At 37.6% G+C, this 19,520-nt stretch overlaps 1 protein-coding gene across 4 annotated transcripts in view; it reads left to right on the top strand.

Moving 5' to 3' along the window:
• The first annotated feature begins 5,141 nt into the window (after window positions 1-5,141).
• Window positions 5,142-19,520, top strand: part of CCDC66 (coiled-coil domain containing 66) — a 36,193-nt gene continuing 21,814 nt past the window's right edge. For 3 of the 4 annotated variants that reach the window (XM_039348145.1, XM_039348146.1, XM_039348144.1), the window contains exons 1-8: window positions 5,142-5,301; window positions 7,982-8,046; window positions 10,905-10,930; window positions 13,142-13,574; window positions 14,625-14,775; window positions 16,523-16,623; window positions 18,836-18,963; window positions 19,280-19,453. In XM_039348145.1, the coding sequence (XP_039204079.1) occupies window positions 5,291-5,301; window positions 7,982-8,046; window positions 10,905-10,930; window positions 13,142-13,574; window positions 14,625-14,775; window positions 16,523-16,623; window positions 18,836-18,963; window positions 19,280-19,453 (1,089 nt within the window). In that variant the 5' untranslated portion in view covers window positions 5,142-5,290. The remainder of the gene's footprint in view (window positions 5,302-7,981; window positions 8,047-10,904; window positions 10,931-13,141; window positions 13,575-14,624; window positions 14,776-16,522; window positions 16,624-18,835; window positions 18,964-19,279; window positions 19,454-19,520) is intronic. The other variant, XM_039348143.1, reaches the window with a different exon arrangement.

Genomic DNA, 19,520 nt, shown 5'->3' with positions numbered 1-19,520 from the left:
GAAAAGAGGTTCAGACTGATAAAAGAAGCATCCACTCTTGCAATGCAACCCCATTCTGATGGCACCTCAGGATAATGCTAGACATTCCTAGAAGAGAAAAAGTTACATAAGTTTATTAGGCACTCTCCTGAGGGAGCCAGGAAAATCTGTCTGATATGGCTTACCCAGAGAGCTTCAAACGATAACTGGAAGAGGAGAGTGACCAATCTTTAGGATCTTTACGACCTCATCCCAAGCATAAACCCCAAGACAACCAATCCAACAAGGAAGTAGAGTGGGATGGAAGGAAGAAAAATTCACATACAAAGTAGAGGTGGAAGCAAACTCAGGATCAGCCATAAAGGACTCAGATGCCTATTCACTAGTGCTCAGGGCATGAGGAGCAAATAGGGTGAATTTGAGGTCCTAGTTAGTAGATGGCGGCAGGTACAATATAGTTGCCAATACTGAAATTTGGTGGGATGAATCTCATGAATGGAATGTATTGCTGGAAGGATATCAACTATTCAAAAGAAACAGACCTAACAAAAGAAGAGATGGAGTTGCATTATATGTAAGAAATCACTACATCTTTACAGAATTGCATAAAACCAAGGATGAAAGCCTCCTTGAATGCATTTGGGTTAATATAAAAGGAAAAAAGAATGACACTACCATAGGTATATACTACAGCCCCCCCCCCAACCAAGCAGAGGAAATAGATGCTTCTGAATATTATCTCACTTCCCATGATTTAAAGAATGTTTCAGCCCTGCTTGCTTATATAACAGTTTTTGTGTATTTTTGTCAAAGTCACCTTCCTTACTCTCCACCAGCCAAAAGAACCCATTATGTGACAAAAACCTATTTGGATTTCTGTCCAACTTGGGATCAATTCCATTATAAGAGTCTTGGCTTGTAACTGGAGAAGAACATATTTTGATATCTGGTTTTAGGCTTGGACTACCAGGGCATGGAAAATAAAAAAAAAAGGCTGAACAATGAACAATGGCCATATTGAACAAAAAAGAACTAGGCCAGAAGGACACAAGATTCACCTGTTTTCTTAGCTGTTAAATTTCAGTAAAAAAAATTCTAAGATCGTAATGTTGAATATTTACATCACTCCAAAAATGTCTATTGATTACTCTTTTGATATATCGATGAATTTAGGAAAAAAATCCTGACTGAAATAATTCTGACAATTCCTAAGGATATTGTACTTAGGTTATTGTAATGTTAGAATGGGACCATGCAAGATCACATTAATGCCAACAATACAGTATATCAAAATAATTCTTCTTAGTATTACCTTTATGATTCTTTAGTAACCATAAAAGGTTTACTGCTGTCCACCCTAGTACACAAAGGCAACTTTCAAACTTAAAGGGGAAGAGACCAAAGCTTTGTTTATCCCTTTCTTATCAGAAGGGTAAAACAAGCGCATCTTAGGTTATATTTGTGTCTTGATAACAAAGGCTTTCTTTTCTCTGAAACTTAGATTTATGTAAAAGAGAATAGTGGCCCATCCACCAGTTCTGTAACTTTTTATGGGGACTCAGACCTTGGACCCCATAATTCAGATAATTGGTAGTCTTTACTTCATTCAGTGGTATACTAGAAGGATAAAATGGGCCAGAGTGGTAACTGAAGCACTATTTAAATATATGAATACTGAGGAAGCCCCGACTATGGCAGTCATAATTACTTCACCTGAGAAAGGTCTTGATTCTGTTCTTATAGTCTCTGAAAAATTGGGACAGAATTAAGAACATTTGAACTGAAAAAGATTCACTCAAGAGGTTGCAGTTAATAGGAGCTTTATTGGGACAGCTTACATCCTGTGACAATATCTGTTAGCACCATCAAACATCCACATCTACCTATCCCAGGTCTTTGAGAAGGACTTGACAGATGGACAAAAATGCCATATCTAGTCTGAACATCTGGCTGAACATGCAACAAACCATAATAAGGGCGATCCATCTAATTACAAACCAATTAGTCTGATTGACATCACATATCTTTTGCATAATATTCAAGCCTAGGCAATTGAAAAGAGTTTATTAATGAAAGAACAATCCTGTTTTAGACCTCACCACTCTACTATTAACTGTTTCATTTTATGTTATTGTGTAGAAAACTACAATTAAGGACTTAATTGTTTACAACTTCCACAGACTTTGGCACAGGCATTGATTCAATAAACACATACTCTGTAAAAAAATGTTGCCCTCTACATGGAACCTAGATTCTGTATCTGTCCAAGGTCTGAAATACAAACTCTTATTTACAGGTATGTATATGCATGCAAGGCTCCCTAGATGGGAAATTTTGCCCCTCCCCTCACAGAAAGAGATCGAAGAAGAGATTTTAAAAGAGTACTGTACATTTGTTTGCATAACACAGCCATGGTTTCCAACCCCAGACTGTTTTCAATGTTTAGAGGAGCAAACAGCTTGCTCTCTTGAAATCTCTCTCCAATCTTTTGCTCTGTAAGAAAGGGGGGGGGGAACACAGGTCAGGCGTAAGACAAGGCATACTGACTATAATGTGATCATATGACTGAGGGAACACTGAAATGGTTATAAATGGGCCATAAATGGGTTATTTTTTTTCAGCACTGTCACAACTTTGAATGGTTGCTGCATAAATGGTCAGTAAGCAAAGATTACATATAGCTTTGTAGAGAACATACTTGCATATCATTAGAACAATTTCCTTTATATCAAGGGTCCCCAACCCCCAGTTCGTGGACTAGTACTGGTCTGCAGCCAGCTGGGAACTGGGCCACACAAGTGGCAGATATGTTTGCAAAGCTCCATTTGCATATGTGCAGGATTAGGTTGTGTTCCTCCCCCTCCCACCCCCCCTCTGCCACTGCTAGTCCACAGAGCCACAAAGGTTTGTGGAGTGCTGCTTTATATCAAAGACCATACAGGAGAGAATAGAACCTGATGGTTATTCTTCACCTCTGGAATCATCAATGTGCTCCTTTAGGAAACATGGCTGCTAGAGGGAACTAGAAGCTATGGACTACCTTTTGAAATTCTTCCAAATCAATAGAAGAGTCTCCACTGCTATGCCTCTCCTACTTTATTGTAATTTATTGGCACTGGGGCTAAAAACTGGACAGTGAAGATATGTCAGAACCACTGCAAATCTACAATATTCTGCATCTTTTCATTGCTGTTGTATGATTCCATACAAAGCTGGAAACTATGTCAATCCCAAAATTGAATGCAGTGTGTGTGTGTGTGTGTGTGTGTGTGTGTGTGTATGTATGTATGTATGTGTGTGTGTGTGTGTGTGTGTGTATATATATATATATATATATATATATATATATATATATATATATATATATCTTCCCTTTGGCTAGAAAAAAAGGAGACAAATTCATTTCTTTCACAAATGCAACTTTACACACCCACACTCACACATACAAATATATTGCAGGATAATATTACTTCCTTTATTTTAATTTTTCCCTATATTTAGCTGCCTGGTTATCAGGGGCTTTTAAGTTAAACATGCATCCCAAAAATCTGAAATATTATTACTATTGTACTGTTCTTTGTTAAGCTATAGAATAGATATCAAAACTTGATTATTCTGCCATCTACTGATTGAAATAATGTTATAAGAAACTAGTATCTTACTATTAGGCAAATAAAAGTAAGGTCTGTTCTTGAACTAACATTATTTTCAAGTGTGTTTTAGTTATTAATACTGTATTCTTTGTAAAGTAGAACTAGGGGTATTGAAATCAAGATGTTGGACTAGAATGGAAGAGACATAAACTTCTCCATTGACCCTAGTTCCATTAATCTCACAGGTGGTTGTGGAGGGGATAAAATAACAAGGGATCCCTGTATAAATCACATTGAGTCACACTGCCTAGAAGAAATGTAGAATGTTGTATAAATATAATAAGTAACTAAGTCAATGATTCAATCAATGTCATGGATTTTACATTTTATTTCTGCAGTGTGGACTACTCTTCATAAAGCCTCCTTGAAATTGAGCTAAACTGCTGAGATTACATGGAGATTTCCCTATAATTTTCTTGACATTACCTGGTTTGTCCCCCCTCCAAGGTCTAACTATAGTCTATCCTACTTAGTTTTTTTAGATCAGTCATAAGCAGTACCGCCACACTAATTCAATCACATTTTCAATCACATGGCATTTTAAAATAAGGCAGAAAAGCCAAACATTGGTTAAGATGCCTTAAAAATAATAAAGATGGGATACAAATATATAAATAAAATAAAAATGTTTATCAGATAAACTGCTTTACTGTAATCAGTTTACAGAGCATGAAAACATATTAATTCTTCAACGTTTGCTGTTTGCATTCTTTCCCACCCAGTGAACTGAGCTTGAGATTCTATATACCTGTCTTTAGGCAGGACAACGCTTGGGGATCTGAAAAGAAATGGGTCAAAATTGGTGTGAGGGAAAAACCAGCAAAATAAAATTCAAGTTGGAAAATGGGCCCAATCCAGCCAGAGCCAGCAAAGAAAAAAAAAATCCTAAAACAATATGCCCAGTACTTTCTACTGAAAAATCATTTGACCTGCCGTTTGGAACGTTGTTGATTTCTCCACTCTAAGGCTGCGCTTCCTCCTTCCGAGTCATGTGACCAAACATAGAACTATCATTAAGAGATTGGAAACAATGTCAGAACAATTCCAGAATCTGTTCTCTGAATCTTTGCTGTATTTGTTCCAACACCTACTAGTCAGGCCTTCCTTTTTTTTTTTAAACTCATGATGTAATTCCTCCATGTCCCACAGCCAAACCACAGAAATGAAATTTCTCTGATGGTCCAAATCAGCCTTCCCCTATTTGAGTGTTTGCTGGTTGTGGACGTCAACTCCCAGAATTGCTAGCTGGGGAGTTCTGGAAGTCCACACGTCTTAAAGTTGCTGAGATTGAGAAACAGGGTTCTGAAGCAACTCTGATGCATAAAGGATCCTTAGAAAAGAAAAACAGGAACGCTCAGCGCTTCTTTGTCTCCGCTTCGGAAAAGTGTGCCCGGAAGCGTCTGGACTACAACTCCCACAATGCTTCGTAGGCGGGGAGCTCTACTCGATAAGTGAGAGCGGAGCTCATTGGTGAGCGAATCAGGGCAGCCGCAGGCCTATCAGCTCGTCTTTCATTGTGCGGTGGCAGCAACCGACATACACACATTAAGGCGAGAGCCGCCCAGGGGGCCGTTCGTACATCTCTTGCTGCTGCCGCTGCCCACCGTCCGCCCTTGCAGACGGGCTCTTGCGCTCTTCCGCGGAGCAGAGACGCAGCCATGAATCTGGGGTAAGGAAGCGAAGCCCTGCCGCGATCCCAGGGCGGCGAGACGTTCTTGGGTGATCTCGTCCTTTCGAGTGAGAGCTGGCAGGGGGTGAAATCCTCTGCCCTCCAGCCGGAGCGAGCTCCACGAAGCCACTGAGATCATTCCTGTTGAAGCCTGATGTGGCTTTTCCAGAGATTGCGAGAGCTGCTCCTGCCTAGCTATGCCCGCTGGGCCCCGTCCCTTTCGCGTGGCAAGTACTGGGCTCGCTTTATTGTGCAGTCTTTATCAATCTTGCAAACGACACGGTGCTAGTGATGTTGAGACTTGGCTGAGGTAGGCATGCCGGCTGCCCTAGTCCACGCCAGGAGCTGGACAGCTTCAGCTGCAGGTTTTCTGTATGTTGCGTTCAAGCCACAAGAGTGGACTGCGACGTTTTTGATAACCCCAGATATTTGGAAATAAATTTATTGAGTACTGACGAGAGTCATATAGACTAGAATTCATCAATTTCATTTTTATTATCAGCCCGGTGAATTCATGTTGCCATTCTTTTTATTAGAAAAAAAAGCACTCAAAGGCAAATCACATTCCAAGGAAAATAATTGCTCTATTTAACAACAACAACAAAATATTGGTGTGAGGAAACGGGGGAAAGGGCTGGGCAAAGAACTACGATCAGTAGGCTCTATGAGAGGTGTTAGCAGGAGTTTCGTGAATGTGGAGAAGACCACACGTCTGGCTGTGAACAATTGCATTCACCAGATTGCATCACATTCAACAGAATTCCTTACCAGTATTAGATGTGGGAGAATTTCCACATGGAACCTCCTAACTACCAACTATCAACATATTCTTTTTGAAAATAGAAAAACATTTAGAACATTCATATTAAAAATATTAACAGTTGCGAAATGCTATCTAGACCATTGTGCATGAATGAGGTAGGTCATTGTTCTATAATACACTTGTGTATAAGCATGAAAGCAGAAGAGTTTTGTAGATGTTTTCCAAGGAACAGAAAAGGTATTCTATGTGCGACTTTCAGATGTTTAGGTGCAATATCACATTTGTCTCTTCAAGCTTGATAAGGCACTTTCCCCTAATTTGATTATTGGAGAAATACTTTATTAGATTAGGGTCTTGCAGATGACATTTGTGCCTTTATAACTTAAAGTATGATTACTGTTCAAATATAGCATAGTATGTGGTTAAAGGCTGTGGCTTCCTTCCTTGCAGCAAGTAATTATTTGGAGCACAGGATTATTTGGTTGTAGATTGCTTTAGATTTCCCAGCATAATTCAGGTCATGTTTAACTGTGGTCTTTTTGTGATTCAACAAATAAAATGTGCAAAAATGGACATCCAGTCTGTTATTCATAGCCACTATTAGCAGCTCATTTCTGTTTCACCCCTATGTTTCTCTGCATGAGAGAGCTGTTATTTGAAATAACTATGAGGTTTTATAATAGTGATGACTGAAGCCTTCTTTCTCCTACTCTACAGATTTACAATTATTTGCAGAGGCTTTATTCTGCGAAAGGAAAGATAAGAGAAGGCTATGTTTACACATGCTAAGCTAGGAAGTTTTAGCTACAGTTTGTTAAACAAACAAAGCTATGTTTTAATATAGTGTGTAAATACAGCTACAAATTCCACAGTGAACCATGGAGACCAAATGTGGTCTCTGAGCTTAATTGTTGCTGCTTTTCTAAACCAGTCAATCTAAAGTTCTAAAATCAGCTGTGAATAAAAGTATTTCAAAACTTATGTTTTCTTTCCTTTCCCCATCCCTATGTGAAAGAATTTTTTTTAAAGGCCCTGTGATACTGTCTGGAAGCAGACATATACAGCATAAGTGATGATTTTCCTAGTTCTCCTCCCAGGAGGATAGAAACACCTAAGCTTAAGGATCAGAGGTTTATGCCATTTTCAATCACCTCAATGAAATAGTTTTTGGGAAGCTTGGTTCTTTTATAGCTTCCATGAACTTTTAAGACTAAATTAGTTGGCAGCATAGTCCCAGTGCAAATACAACAGTTAGCAATTTGTTTTCTGATAGCAGAATGATTATAACAATTTTTATTTGATAATCGGGGTTTATTATTGGATTTTAGTATCCTGTCTTGTTGGCATTTTAGTTATAGTAATGTATATATTGTAATATGCATAGTGAGGTTAGATCTGGTTGTAAAAGTATGCAATCACCAAAAGTAGAAGATGTTTCTAATTTTCAAAGATGCTTCCCGCTTCATAGCCAGGTAAGCTGGATCTGAACCATTTCATAAAGATTGCTGCTTCTTTTAAGATATTATATATGTGTAATGACTTTTTACTCCTGTAAAATGATTTTTTTACACCTGTTATCTCTAAAATGACTTTTTTTAAATGGGAAAATCTTTTTCTAGTCAGTTTGACTTAAATATAGTGATAGCTTTTTTCCCCACTAAACTGGATAATTTCCATTCTGTATAATTTATTATTGTTTTTTTAGGAATTTAAGGAAAGGGGGAATTCTAAAAGTGGAAAGGAGAAAAAACTAAAATGTGTCAGATTGTATATAGTAATCATTTTTCTTTAGGATCTTTATTTTGTACAAACACAGAAATAGGCTTTATTGTTTTATTTAAAAATTATGCTCCATAATTTTTCCAAGCTGATTTCAATTATAGAAACAGTTCACCTTTTTTTCTTTTTTGATTACAGGGACGGTTTAAAGCTTGAAACTGAAATACTGGATGGAAAACCTAGACTGATAGTGGCTCCTTGTGGTATGATTACTCTTATATATAAAATTAGTCCACATTAATGATTACCACCAATTTTTGGATTGCTTCTTTTTTAAAAAAAAACCTTCAGTTTTTAAACCACTTAGTCATATATATTCTAATTGTTTGGATTATTTTTCTCTGATACTTCAGAAAGCAGTAATTTTCCCCAACTTAGTTCCCCCACAGATATGCAGACTTGAATCCCCCAAATTCTTAACAATCACCACACTGATACTGTGTTTCCCCGAAAGTAAGACCTACCCCGAAAATAAGCCCTAGTTTGGGGGTGAGGCACACGCCTAAAAATCAAGCTAGGGCAGGGTGGGGGGTGTAGCTGCTCCATATGCCCCATATCCACTTACCGTTGCAGCCAGGCCTCCCATGAATCGATGCCTCGCCTCACCAGCCCACTTCTTCAGCCACTTGCCACTCACACGCATCACTCCTGACCTCCATTTCGCCGTCAGACGCCTTCAGGAAATAGCAATAGCACTTAGACTTATATACCACTTCACAGTGCTTTACAGCCCTCTCTGTGGTTTACAGAGTCAGCATATTGCCCCCAACAAGGAGCAATATAGGAGCCGAGATGGCGCAGCAGTTAGAGTGCAGTACTGCAGGCCACTTTAGCTGACTGTGTTCAGCAGGTCAGCGGTTCAAATCTCACCGGCTCAAGGTTGACTCAGCCTTTCATCCTTCCGAGGTAGGTAAAATGAGGACCCAGATTGTTGGGGGCAATATAAATATATATATACATTGCTTACTGGTGTACACCACTTAGAGAGTGCTTACACTTAAAGCGGTATATAAGTCTCATAAATAAATAAACAAACAAACAAACAATCTGGGCCCTCAATTTAGCAACCTCGGAAGGATGGAAGGCTGAGTCAGCTTTGAGCCAGTGAGACTCGAACTGCCGAACTGCTGGCAGCCAGCAGTCAGCAGAAGTAGTCTGCAGTACTGCATTCTAAATGTTTTTGCAACTGAGAATGGAGCTTCAGATTGAATCCATAGCTCAATTCTTGGCTGCAGAGGGCTTTCCAGAAGGCCTTTGATAGCAAAATGCAGGCCGGGGAGCACCGTGCACATCAAACCAGAGCTCCATTCTCAGCTGCAGAGGCATTTCCTGAAGACCTCTGATGGCGAAATGGAGGCCAGGGGTGATGCGTGCGAGTGATGGCGAGTGGCCACAGAAGAAGTGGGCCAGCTGGGCGGGCCTATTGGTGGCACTGCTGCGAGGTGAGACCGAGAAAAAGACACCCCCCAAAAATAAGACCTCGTGCCTCTTTTGGAGGCAAAAAAAAGAAGACTGGGTCTTATTTTCTGGGAAACACAGTAGAAGAGAATATTTGTAGCTCAAGGTTGAACTGTGGGGTCCTTGGTGTACTCTGAGTTTAGTGGTTTTCTTGCAGATGTTTCATTAACAGTTGTTACCCACTTTGGTAATGAAACATCTGCAAGAAATCCACCAAGGTAGTTATGAGGGCACCAAGAATCCCACAACACCATACCCACTATGAATTCTGAGAGTTCAGAATTCATGAACATGGAAGACATTTAAATTGGAAAATGTAGGATCCTTGGTGCTGTCTAAGCATGGAGATTTTCTTGCAAATATTTCACTATCGCATTAGGTAACTTCATCAGTGCTAGGACTGATGAGTATTAGCACTGATGATGATACCTAGTTTGGTAATGAAATATCTGCAAGAAAATCTTCAAGCTCAGAGAGTGCCAAGGATCCAACAGTTCAACTATGAGCTACAAATATTCTCTTCTAGTTTGGAAAAGATAGATATGTGGTTACATTGAAGAGAGTAGCACAATCACTTGGAATAAACACAAACTTTCTATGAAACATAAGGCAGCTTCAGTCACCATCATTTTTAAGTATCTGTCTGTATATTTATTAGAACTATCATTTAGTAAATAGTCATAATTTATATCAAAGGTAGAGGAATCATGACCCTGGAACAGTGTTTTCAACCTTTGGTTTTCCCCCTGCCCTCAACTCATAGCTGCTAATAATTGACAGGGTAGCCCAGATATCATACAACATATGTGAAAACTAGTATTAGTCCCTAAAAGAGGAATATTTCATATAAGTATAAGAACTGTCTGATTTACAGAAATTTAGGAACAGAAGCTTCATATTTCAACTTATGTATGATTGAGATTAAAATGTAAATCCTTTTATTTTTAAAAATTTGGAGCTGTCCCACTCCCTTTGACTTTAATTGGTTTGAGCATGTTTCCACTTTAATGAAAAGTCTTAAGAATAAATAATAGTAATAGAGAAATAGGAAATTTGATACATAGAGAATACAAGTGGTTCTTGACTTATGACGTAATGACCCTGCCCTTTGCAGTTGTAAGTCAACTTGGTTGTAAGTGTGTCATCACATGATGAGCCTTTTTTATGGTGGTTGTTAAGCAAATGACCAGGGTTGTTAAGTGAATCTGCTGTTGTTCAGCGAGCACTGTATCATTATTCGTTCTGGGTTGTTGTTGGTTTTTTTGCCAAAAACTTAAAGTAAACACCAGTTATCAGCAAAAATGTCATAAATTGGGGTCGTGTGACCATGAGATATTGCAGATGGCTTAAATGCAATCCTGAGACCGCAGGGAGGCGTTCATTAGAAATATGGAACTGGGTCATAAGTAGAGGGGCTCTGTCAGAACTTCGAGCAGTTGCAAGTCAAGGCTTACCTGTATTTATGGATGGATGGATGGATAAAGACTGCTTCCTATTCACTTCAAGCTTTCTTAGTGGCACTGGGATTTTGCCAGCCAAGTTGAGAATATAAGGTAAAATTATCCTGGACCTTATTCTAATGCTATTTTTTCCCCTTTCACAGTAAATAAGTCGAAACCAGGCATAAGGGTAAGTCTTAAATCCTGCTTATAATATTGAAGGTATGAAATTTTATTGCTTTGACTGAAAAATAATTGTAGCTATATGTGTTGAAATTTCATTGTACTAGGAAATTTTCTAATTTAAGAAAAAGTGGTCAGCAACATGTTCAATCTCATTTTTTCCCTTAAATCCTAAAAGATTTGAACCCATGCTTTCTTAAGACCTGTGTCTTCTTATAAAAATCTACTAGCTACTATCTTCCTTATTTCTTTGGATTTTCCAGGTAAGATGTAGGATTTAGCTATCTCTTTAGGAACCTTCTTCCCAGTGATTTCTTTTTCATTTCCTTTCGTTGAAAGATGTAAGGGTTTTTTTTTTCTTTTTTTTTAAAAAAAGGTTTATGAGGTTACTCTCTGAAGGACAAGAATATAAATACCTTACATATTCAGCTTTTAGTTTTGAAATATCCACGGATGGGTAGGTAGTAAAGGTGAAAACTATGTACCACATGGTTTTTATTTATATACACACACATACACATACACATTCCCTGTCTCTATCTATCTGCCTGACTGACTGCCTGACTGCTTCCGTACCTACCTACCTACCTACCTATCTAATTATGTGCTAGCACTTCAGAAAAAAAGTGAATGTGCTTTCCTGAAAAAAAAAATCTGATGTCAAATATATTGCTCATAAATCTTCAGATCATGTATGAGTTTCAGACATTAACAGGGCAGTTGCAAAGACTGGTGTGCCCTCTGAGAGTAGCCCCTAGTGTGGTTTTGGCAACTGCCTCCCTATATCCTCTGATCACTTTGTTTTCTGGGGTATGCTACCTTTTATTTTCTCCTTCTGCAAATCAGTACGGTGGCTCTTTGGGAGCACATACTGCATGCTTTTACTCTGCCCTAGGCAAAGCACTAAAGGTAGTCCTCAACTTAGGACCACAGTTGGGATTGGAATCTCAGTTACTGAGTGAAGCAATCGTTAAGCGAGATACCCAAATGATTCCTTCGCTCAATGATTGCAATCCTCCCCAGTTGAGTCATTAAGTTATCTCCTGGGTCAGTAAGTAGACAGAGCAAAATAGCTACCTTCCAGTTTCAGCTTTGTGCATGAAAGGGAATGATTGCAGAAATGGAGCTCAGACTTATTTCATTTTGTTTCTACCTGGCTCCTTTTAATTTTGTGTTCCATTTTTATATGGTTTCTATATTTTATGCTTTTAACTATACACCACTCAGAGTCAAATAAATAAAATCTGAGCTCCATTTCTGTAGTCCACTGGAAGACGTCCTCTTCCCTAACAAGCAGCCCTTCCACTCTTGAAGAATTGCCTGTGGGGAATGGGGGATCTCAACTCCAAACTGAGATTTGAGACTCAATTCCGGCTGAGATTCCCACCTGACAAACAGTCCTTTTGCTCTCAAATAGCTGCCTGTCAGGATGGAATCAGCTTTGTGGCAGGCGGCAGCAGCTTACAGCCTTCAGCATTGAACTTTCTGTGGAAGCCTGCAAAACAGAGAAGATTACAGATGGCAATCATACAAGCAGGTTGCCAAGTACCCAGATCTTGATCATGTGATCACAGGGTGGCCAGAAGTGCTTTACATCCATTCTGGGTCTAGACCATGGAGACATGGCAATGTCCTGCAAATTGCATAGGATGCAAAGCAAATTAACATACAAATAAGAGCTATGTTGCTCCTCCAAACATGGTCAGGGCAAGGTAGTTTTTCTCTTTCCCATAAGCAGTGCTTTTTTTCTAAAAAAAAAAAAAAGTGCCAAAATTGTTCACACATGTCACACAACCCTCCTTGCCTATCCTATAAGGTTCCATCCAAAAAAGGTGCCAGAATTCCTGGGCGTTCTATGAGAAAAAAAAGCCCTGCCCATAAGCACTTTTCCAATGCCATTTAAAGAGAGAATATAAAATCTGGAGTTTAAATAAAGTAGTTGTCCTCTGAATAGGTATAAATGTAATCTAAAACAAGATTGGAATGAAATCTGTTGTTCAGTATGCATTATTTTGTTGTAGATTTTTTTTGGGTAGAGGTTAAAGTAGGAACCTATTATTTGCATTAAATTTATTTTGCAAACATCCTGTTTCTTTGTTTGGGGAACTAAAACATTTGTACAGCTTAAAACAAATTCCTGGAAGAAATAATAATAGTAATAAAAGTACTATTACAGTTTTAAGGGCTGTGCAATAAACAAAGTGTCTCTGTTCCATAGATATGTAATAAAAACAAGATTTTAAAATACACGTCAAGATCAAAACCAAATGGGCATATTCTGAAATCAGTGCAAACATCCTGTGAGAAGCATGAATGTTTAACAAAACAGAAAACCGGATCAGTGACCAAAGCTAGTAAACATCCTGAAACTGTGAGGATTACTAAGAATTTATCAAAAGGACCCTGTAATAAAGATGATGCTTTTATAATGCAAAAAGACAATACAAGTTCAAAGCCAGATAATGTCAGAAATTCAGTTAAGAAACCTTTGGCATCCAACAAGAAATTTAAGAAGCATTCTCTTTCTGTTGAGGATCTAAGGGACAGTTTGGTATGTTTAACACAAGAGCAGCTGGAGCAGATTTTAATGGCAGTAAAAGAAGGAACCCAAGGAGCCACTCAGGTTCTGGATGAAAAGAAAGGAGAAACAAGTAAGATATTTATTTTCTCTACCCAATTTACGGGCATTCTTCGTGGAAAGGCACATTCATGCCTTCATCTTAGCACTGCAAATCAAGAGAGACAAAGCAAAGCAAACAAACAAAAAGTTGTTTATAAATTTACATGGTAAATTAATTTCTTTCAAATATCTTACGGTGACACTTGCTGAATTAACTGGGTTAATTAAGCTCTGTTAAGCTGCAAGAGTAAAAATATTAAATTCAATCGCTAACATGTTTTCACCAATGATACAGTTTTTACATAGCTATAATTAATTCCTCCTTGTTCTTTTATTTATCACAAGGTAGGCACTATTTCTCGGCAAGAGCCCACATTTTAACATTTATGTTGCATGACTGCATTATTAAACACTTTGGCCTTGGGCCTTTTTTTTCATTTTGGTGAATTTTAGATTATGTGGGTTTACAAAATTAGAGGTTTGATATGCCAATTTTAAGATCTAATTCTAAATCATTAAATCACACATTGCCATTTTGTTGTTAAATTTGTTGTTAAATTTTAGCAATAGTCATTGGCACCGCACAAGTATGTCATGGCAAAAGGCACAGTTGGTTTAACGAGAAGTTTTCAATTGCCAAACAGCTGTGACATTGTACTCTTATGGTTTTTAGATTGTTTTAATGTGTGGCACTTTATAAACGGATTCAAGATGCTTTTTATACTAAGTAGAGACTGATTCAAGATGCTTTTTATACTAAGTAGAGTAAAATAATACCACAATAATAAAAAAAACTTCATGCATACCGATGGAAACCATATTATTCAAAAATGCTTTTGAAAAAAAGTGCTTAAAAATGACTAGGGTCTGAAGCATCTTAACTTCTTCCAATCTAAAATGTTTGTTCACATTTCATTCACGGATTGGTCACAATTTTAATTTTAAACATACAATCCCTTAGGAGAACTAAAACAAAAGATGGTGAATTTTAAAGCTTCTGTTACTACTTTATTGTATCAAAAACAAGGAGAAATCTACTGCTTCTGCTGCTGAACTAATATTAAATCCTTTTTTTATTCAGACACCAAAACTCTTGATGATCAGACTTCAGAAGAACATATAATGGGATTGCTTCAGAAAGTTGGTGATGCTCCATCTCTTTCAAGTGAAAATAGTTTCTGTTCAAAAAAACCCCAAGGAATCTCTAGACATGCTGAACAGAAAATAATAATGTATGTAGATCTTACCAATCAAAAATCCTGATTAGTTTAAATTTTGCTTTGGGATGCTCTTGATAAAAATATTCGTTAGCATAAGGGTGAATGGAGAGAAGACCCTTGTGTATTGGGTATCAGGGTAGGTACCTTTCCACTACTGAGCCAGTAGGCACATTGGGCATTTTGAGGGCATATTGTGCAGGCTCTCAGAAAGTGGCTGCCATGTGAGACATTATCAGATTTTTTTTTCTCTTCTCTCTTTTTTTTCTCCCATTTCAGACAGGACAACAATTGCTTCCTGGTGTAATTTTTTTTTAAGAATCCATGGGAGGGCCCCAGGAATTTGGTTGGAAATAAAGGTGACATTAGTGGATTTTATTTAACAGCTTGACAACTTCTTGTTTATTTTTCATAACAAAAATATTTTAAAATTAGATAAGATAGAAAACTTGACAGATATCAGAAGAGAGAGAGAGATACATATCCCTTGATACTGTGGGCGTCATTTCGCCTATCTGCACTATATAATATGTAGAACTACTTCATTGTAGTAGTTAGGTGTTGACCTAGAAACTGGGAGACCATGAGTTCTGCCTTAGGGATAAAGCCAACTGGGTGACCTAGGCCAGTCCCTCTCCTTCAGCCCCAGGAAGGAGGCAAGGGCAAACCACTTCTGAAAATCTTGCCAAGAAAGGGACATGTCTAGGCAGTCGCCAAGAGTTAAGACTAAGTTGAGGGCACCAGAAATAAAAAAACTATACAGCATGCATCTTTACAGAATTATATAGGGACATGCACATGAAAAATCAGGGACTGGCCTGATTCACACTGAGCCAGGAGTTAGACTCAGGAGCTTGAACAAGCCGACTTCATCTAATTTATAAATAATGGCTCAAGCAAAACAAATAAGTATACCGTGAGTATTGTAGGTTAACCGTACCACTGTTTATATATCATGGTAAGATCAGTTTCAATTTAGCATGACAGGAACAAGTTTAGTCTTTTGCGGGAGCTTGCACTATCCCCATCAACTTTAATTAAATTCTCTTTCTTTCCTAATCAACTAGAGCAGGGGTGTCAAACTGCCGGCCCGTGGGCCGGTTTCATCATACCGGAGCCGCGCCCATCCCATTGCCGGCAATGGCAAAAAAGCTCCAATACGTTGCACGACTGACGTCGCAAGTTTGACATGTCTGAACTAAAGCTTTCTATCTGCTTAGTTTCAGTAAGCCAGTTTCAGGATTTATAATGTGTAAATGGCTTGTTTGCAACAAAGTAGCAGTAATGGTAATTATTGTTTCATTAAAACATAGTTAAGTGAGTGCAAAAGTTTCCATATCCTTCCAAAGGAAAAGGAAAAGAGAGAGAGAACACGTAGTCTCAGGAGGCAGCTGGATGGGTTTCCTTTTGTGTATGTTGTACTCAATTATAATACATAAACATGTTTAGTGTGCAGTGGACCTAGAATGCTTCATGTGCTCAGGTTATCCATGCAAACAAAAAACAATATTGCTTTAATGTGTCAATTTAATTAATCAATTTAATTTTTTAGTCAATGTTTTTTTACTTACAGAATGCTTTTAGAATGCAAAAATAGTGAAAAGGACCTTTCTTCCTTGTCCAAAATGAATTGTGTTGTTTGATAAAATTGTAATGAGCAGAATGTTTGGATTTCTTTCTGGTCCTAATTTGGATTTCTAAGTAATATTTATTTTAATATTAGTATGTGATATGTAAAAATCTGTTAAATTTTCTTTACCAGGAATTCATGGAAACCAGCTGACATGTTTAGTACTCTAGGAGAACGAGAGTCGGATAAAACCTTGTTAGATGCTAAGAAATCTCAGTGGAAGAAAGAACTAGGTACTGTGTAACTTGCTATATTTCTAGATGATGCAACTGATCATTAATTAGCATCTAACCTTAAATATTTTGTTTCTGAAATAACAGGTGGGTTTCTTCTGGTTTTGATCCTAGTAGTATACCCTTTTTCTAGTAGTACAGATTTCATTGATCAGTGTTTAAATGTTTGATATTTCAATCTTTTTCATTATTTTTTTAGTCTTAGTAAGTATAGAAATCAAATAACAATTATCTAAGATACATACACCATTTACAAGTCTTTTTTTCCCTATAGTGCTTTTTAAAAAGATAGAAAAGATGTGGTACACTAGTTTCTAGCCTTACTTACATTTCTTCTGTATGTTGCGTCTCTTGTAATAATAAAGATAGTCCCAGTCAGTTCTGGCACATCTTACCTAGTGTGCAGCAAGTGTAACGAAACCCCAAGTATGCTCACCCTATTCTATGCCAGCAAGAGAAATAAAATGGCACCAGCACATATGTTTTTAGATTAGAAAGAAGAGTGTCAGCTGGGTTTGCAGATTTTATTTCCAGAGAATCCTTTAGAGTTTAGAAAGGGTTTGTGTACTAGTACTGGTGTTGAGGATTGTTGGTTGCTAGGGTTTGCGGTTTGTGGGGATTTGAGCTATGTTCTGAAGGATTACTGAGATAAAAGAGCAAAGTCACACTGGAAGATAAGGAAATGCTGGCTGTGAGCCCTATTTTATGTACCCATGGTGCTGTTGAGTACTAGAGGACAGTGAGGAATATCTGTGGTGCTGAAACACAGTAGGAGCTGCAATGACCTGGTCAAAGCTGTTTGCCTTGAGGGTGCCTGTGACAATGGACACTATCTTTTGGACCCCAGCTTGGAATGCAGCAAGATGTGAAAGGACAATAGCAGAAGATAAAGTACCAGTGATTTTTTTCATCAGAAGCCTAAGTGGTTGATGGAAAACAGTTAAAGCTTTGTGACAAGATGGCCAAAGAAACATGGCACAAAAACACTTGTTAAAAAGTGGTTAGTCCACAAGATATTCTATATATAGTATTGTCTGAATGAGATGCAACATCATGAATGCCACTGTTAATTGAGATTATTGTAATGTTATGCTTCATTGCACAGTTAGCCAGATATTTAGATGGATTTGGCATTTTTGGCTACCTGTCAAGTCCTTCCTAAGGACCTGGGATAGCAGATGTGAATGTTCAATGGTGTTAGAGATATCGTTGCAGAATGTAAGCTGTTTTGAGCAAGGCTGCCTTTTGCAATTGACTGATGGGTGATTTTGTCAATGCCAATGTATTCAAGTGGTGCTCCAATAACACCTATTGTTATTATTTTAATTATTTATTATTTAATAAAGTATATTGTTGGCTATGCTCTTCTTACAAGCGGTTTTACTGAATTAGTAAAACAGTTAAAAGAAATCTGTAATCTAGAGACTACTTGGCCCTCATCCAGAATATTGAAGAAAATAGTATATGGATGTGGGAGAAGCAAAGATGACACACAAAGGTAAAAAGAAGATGGAGAGATATAGTGAATGATTGAAATAAATTAGATTTAGTTATATTTCCTGTCCTCTTTTCTTTTCTTTTTCCTTTTCTGTATCTCATGCTATGATTCATTTGGCTTACTGTCTCTTACTCCTGTATCCTGGAAAAGAATGGTGTGATTCTTATTTTTCATATAAGCAGAAAAAAGAATGATAGTTCCCTTGTTTAGATTTTAACTGAATTGAGTGATTGTATATGATCTCTGTTAGCCAATTAAAATTTCTCCATTTTCCATTTCCTGGGAGAGAAAGTAAATAACTTCCCGATGGATTTATAAACAATAACATAAAATCAGATTAAGTGCATCCTTAAATTCCGTCTCTGGTGCAGTTGAAGAAATTGGTTCATTTATTATTAACTAAAACTTCTATCATTGAACGTGGTACTTCTAACTACTGTTTATTGAAATAAACCATTTAAAATTATGACTTAAGAAATGGACTTGTTTCACAACAAATGATAACTAACATAACTAGAGGTTAGGACATGAGTGTAGGCTAAATTACATGTGATCTTAATAAAGGATGTTAAGAGAAAGCTCAAGTCATCTTGCGATGCTAGAAAGACATGGAAGAAGGGTAATATACAAAGCCAAGGAGATGTCTCGTCTCGCTTCCATCATGATCATCCATTATTTAATGAGTGATTGCAATGATTATTTCTGTCTTTAAAGATGAACAAGTAGCTTTAAAGAAGAAGCTAAAAGAAACTTTGGAAACAGAGTCCAGACACCACCAGAGGCAGCCAGTTGATACAGTGAAAAGCTGCTTAGAAAAAAGACAAAACAGTCATCAAGTAAAGGTAAAAAATAAAACATGCTTACTGTATCCATTGCTTGTAAGAAAAATGCTTATACCTATACTTCTGTATCTACTGTATGTTGTTAAATAAAATTTAACTTGCATTTATTTATTTTTTGCTATTGAACCCATAAGGCATTATCACAACCTGAGGAAGTTGTACGGTATGTAGGCATGATGCATAATATAGGAGGTAGCTGATACTATTTTTTGGATAAAATTAATTGCATCATATACGATCACTTACAATGTTATATTTGTTTTTTACATTCCTCTTAATGTATAATGTTTGAATTCACCAAGATACCTTGTTATAGATGACATCATCAGACAACTTGTCTCCTGCAGCAGAAGATATCCATTCTCTTAGAACTTCAATCATTGAGCCTAGTGAAACTTCTCCCAGTGTGTCCAGTAATCGAACTGAACAGTTCTCTAGTTTCAGTTCTCCTGATTTGCCAGCTGCTATTCGAACAGCATTTGTGCTAGGGGTAAGAACGGATTTCTGTGCGTTGTTTTATATTTTAAGATTTTCTACTCATGGAATGCCTTTCTTTG

The sequence above is a fragment of the Crotalus tigris genome, unplaced genomic scaffold, assembly GCF_016545835.1.
Source record: "Crotalus tigris isolate CLP2741 ecotype Arizona unplaced genomic scaffold, ASM1654583v1 scf7180000018122.1127207, whole genome shotgun sequence".
Lineage (NCBI taxonomy): Eukaryota > Metazoa > Chordata > Lepidosauria > Squamata > Viperidae > Crotalus > Crotalus tigris.
Note: the sequence above shows the minus strand (reverse complement) of the source record. Positions and strands in the feature narration are given on the sequence as shown.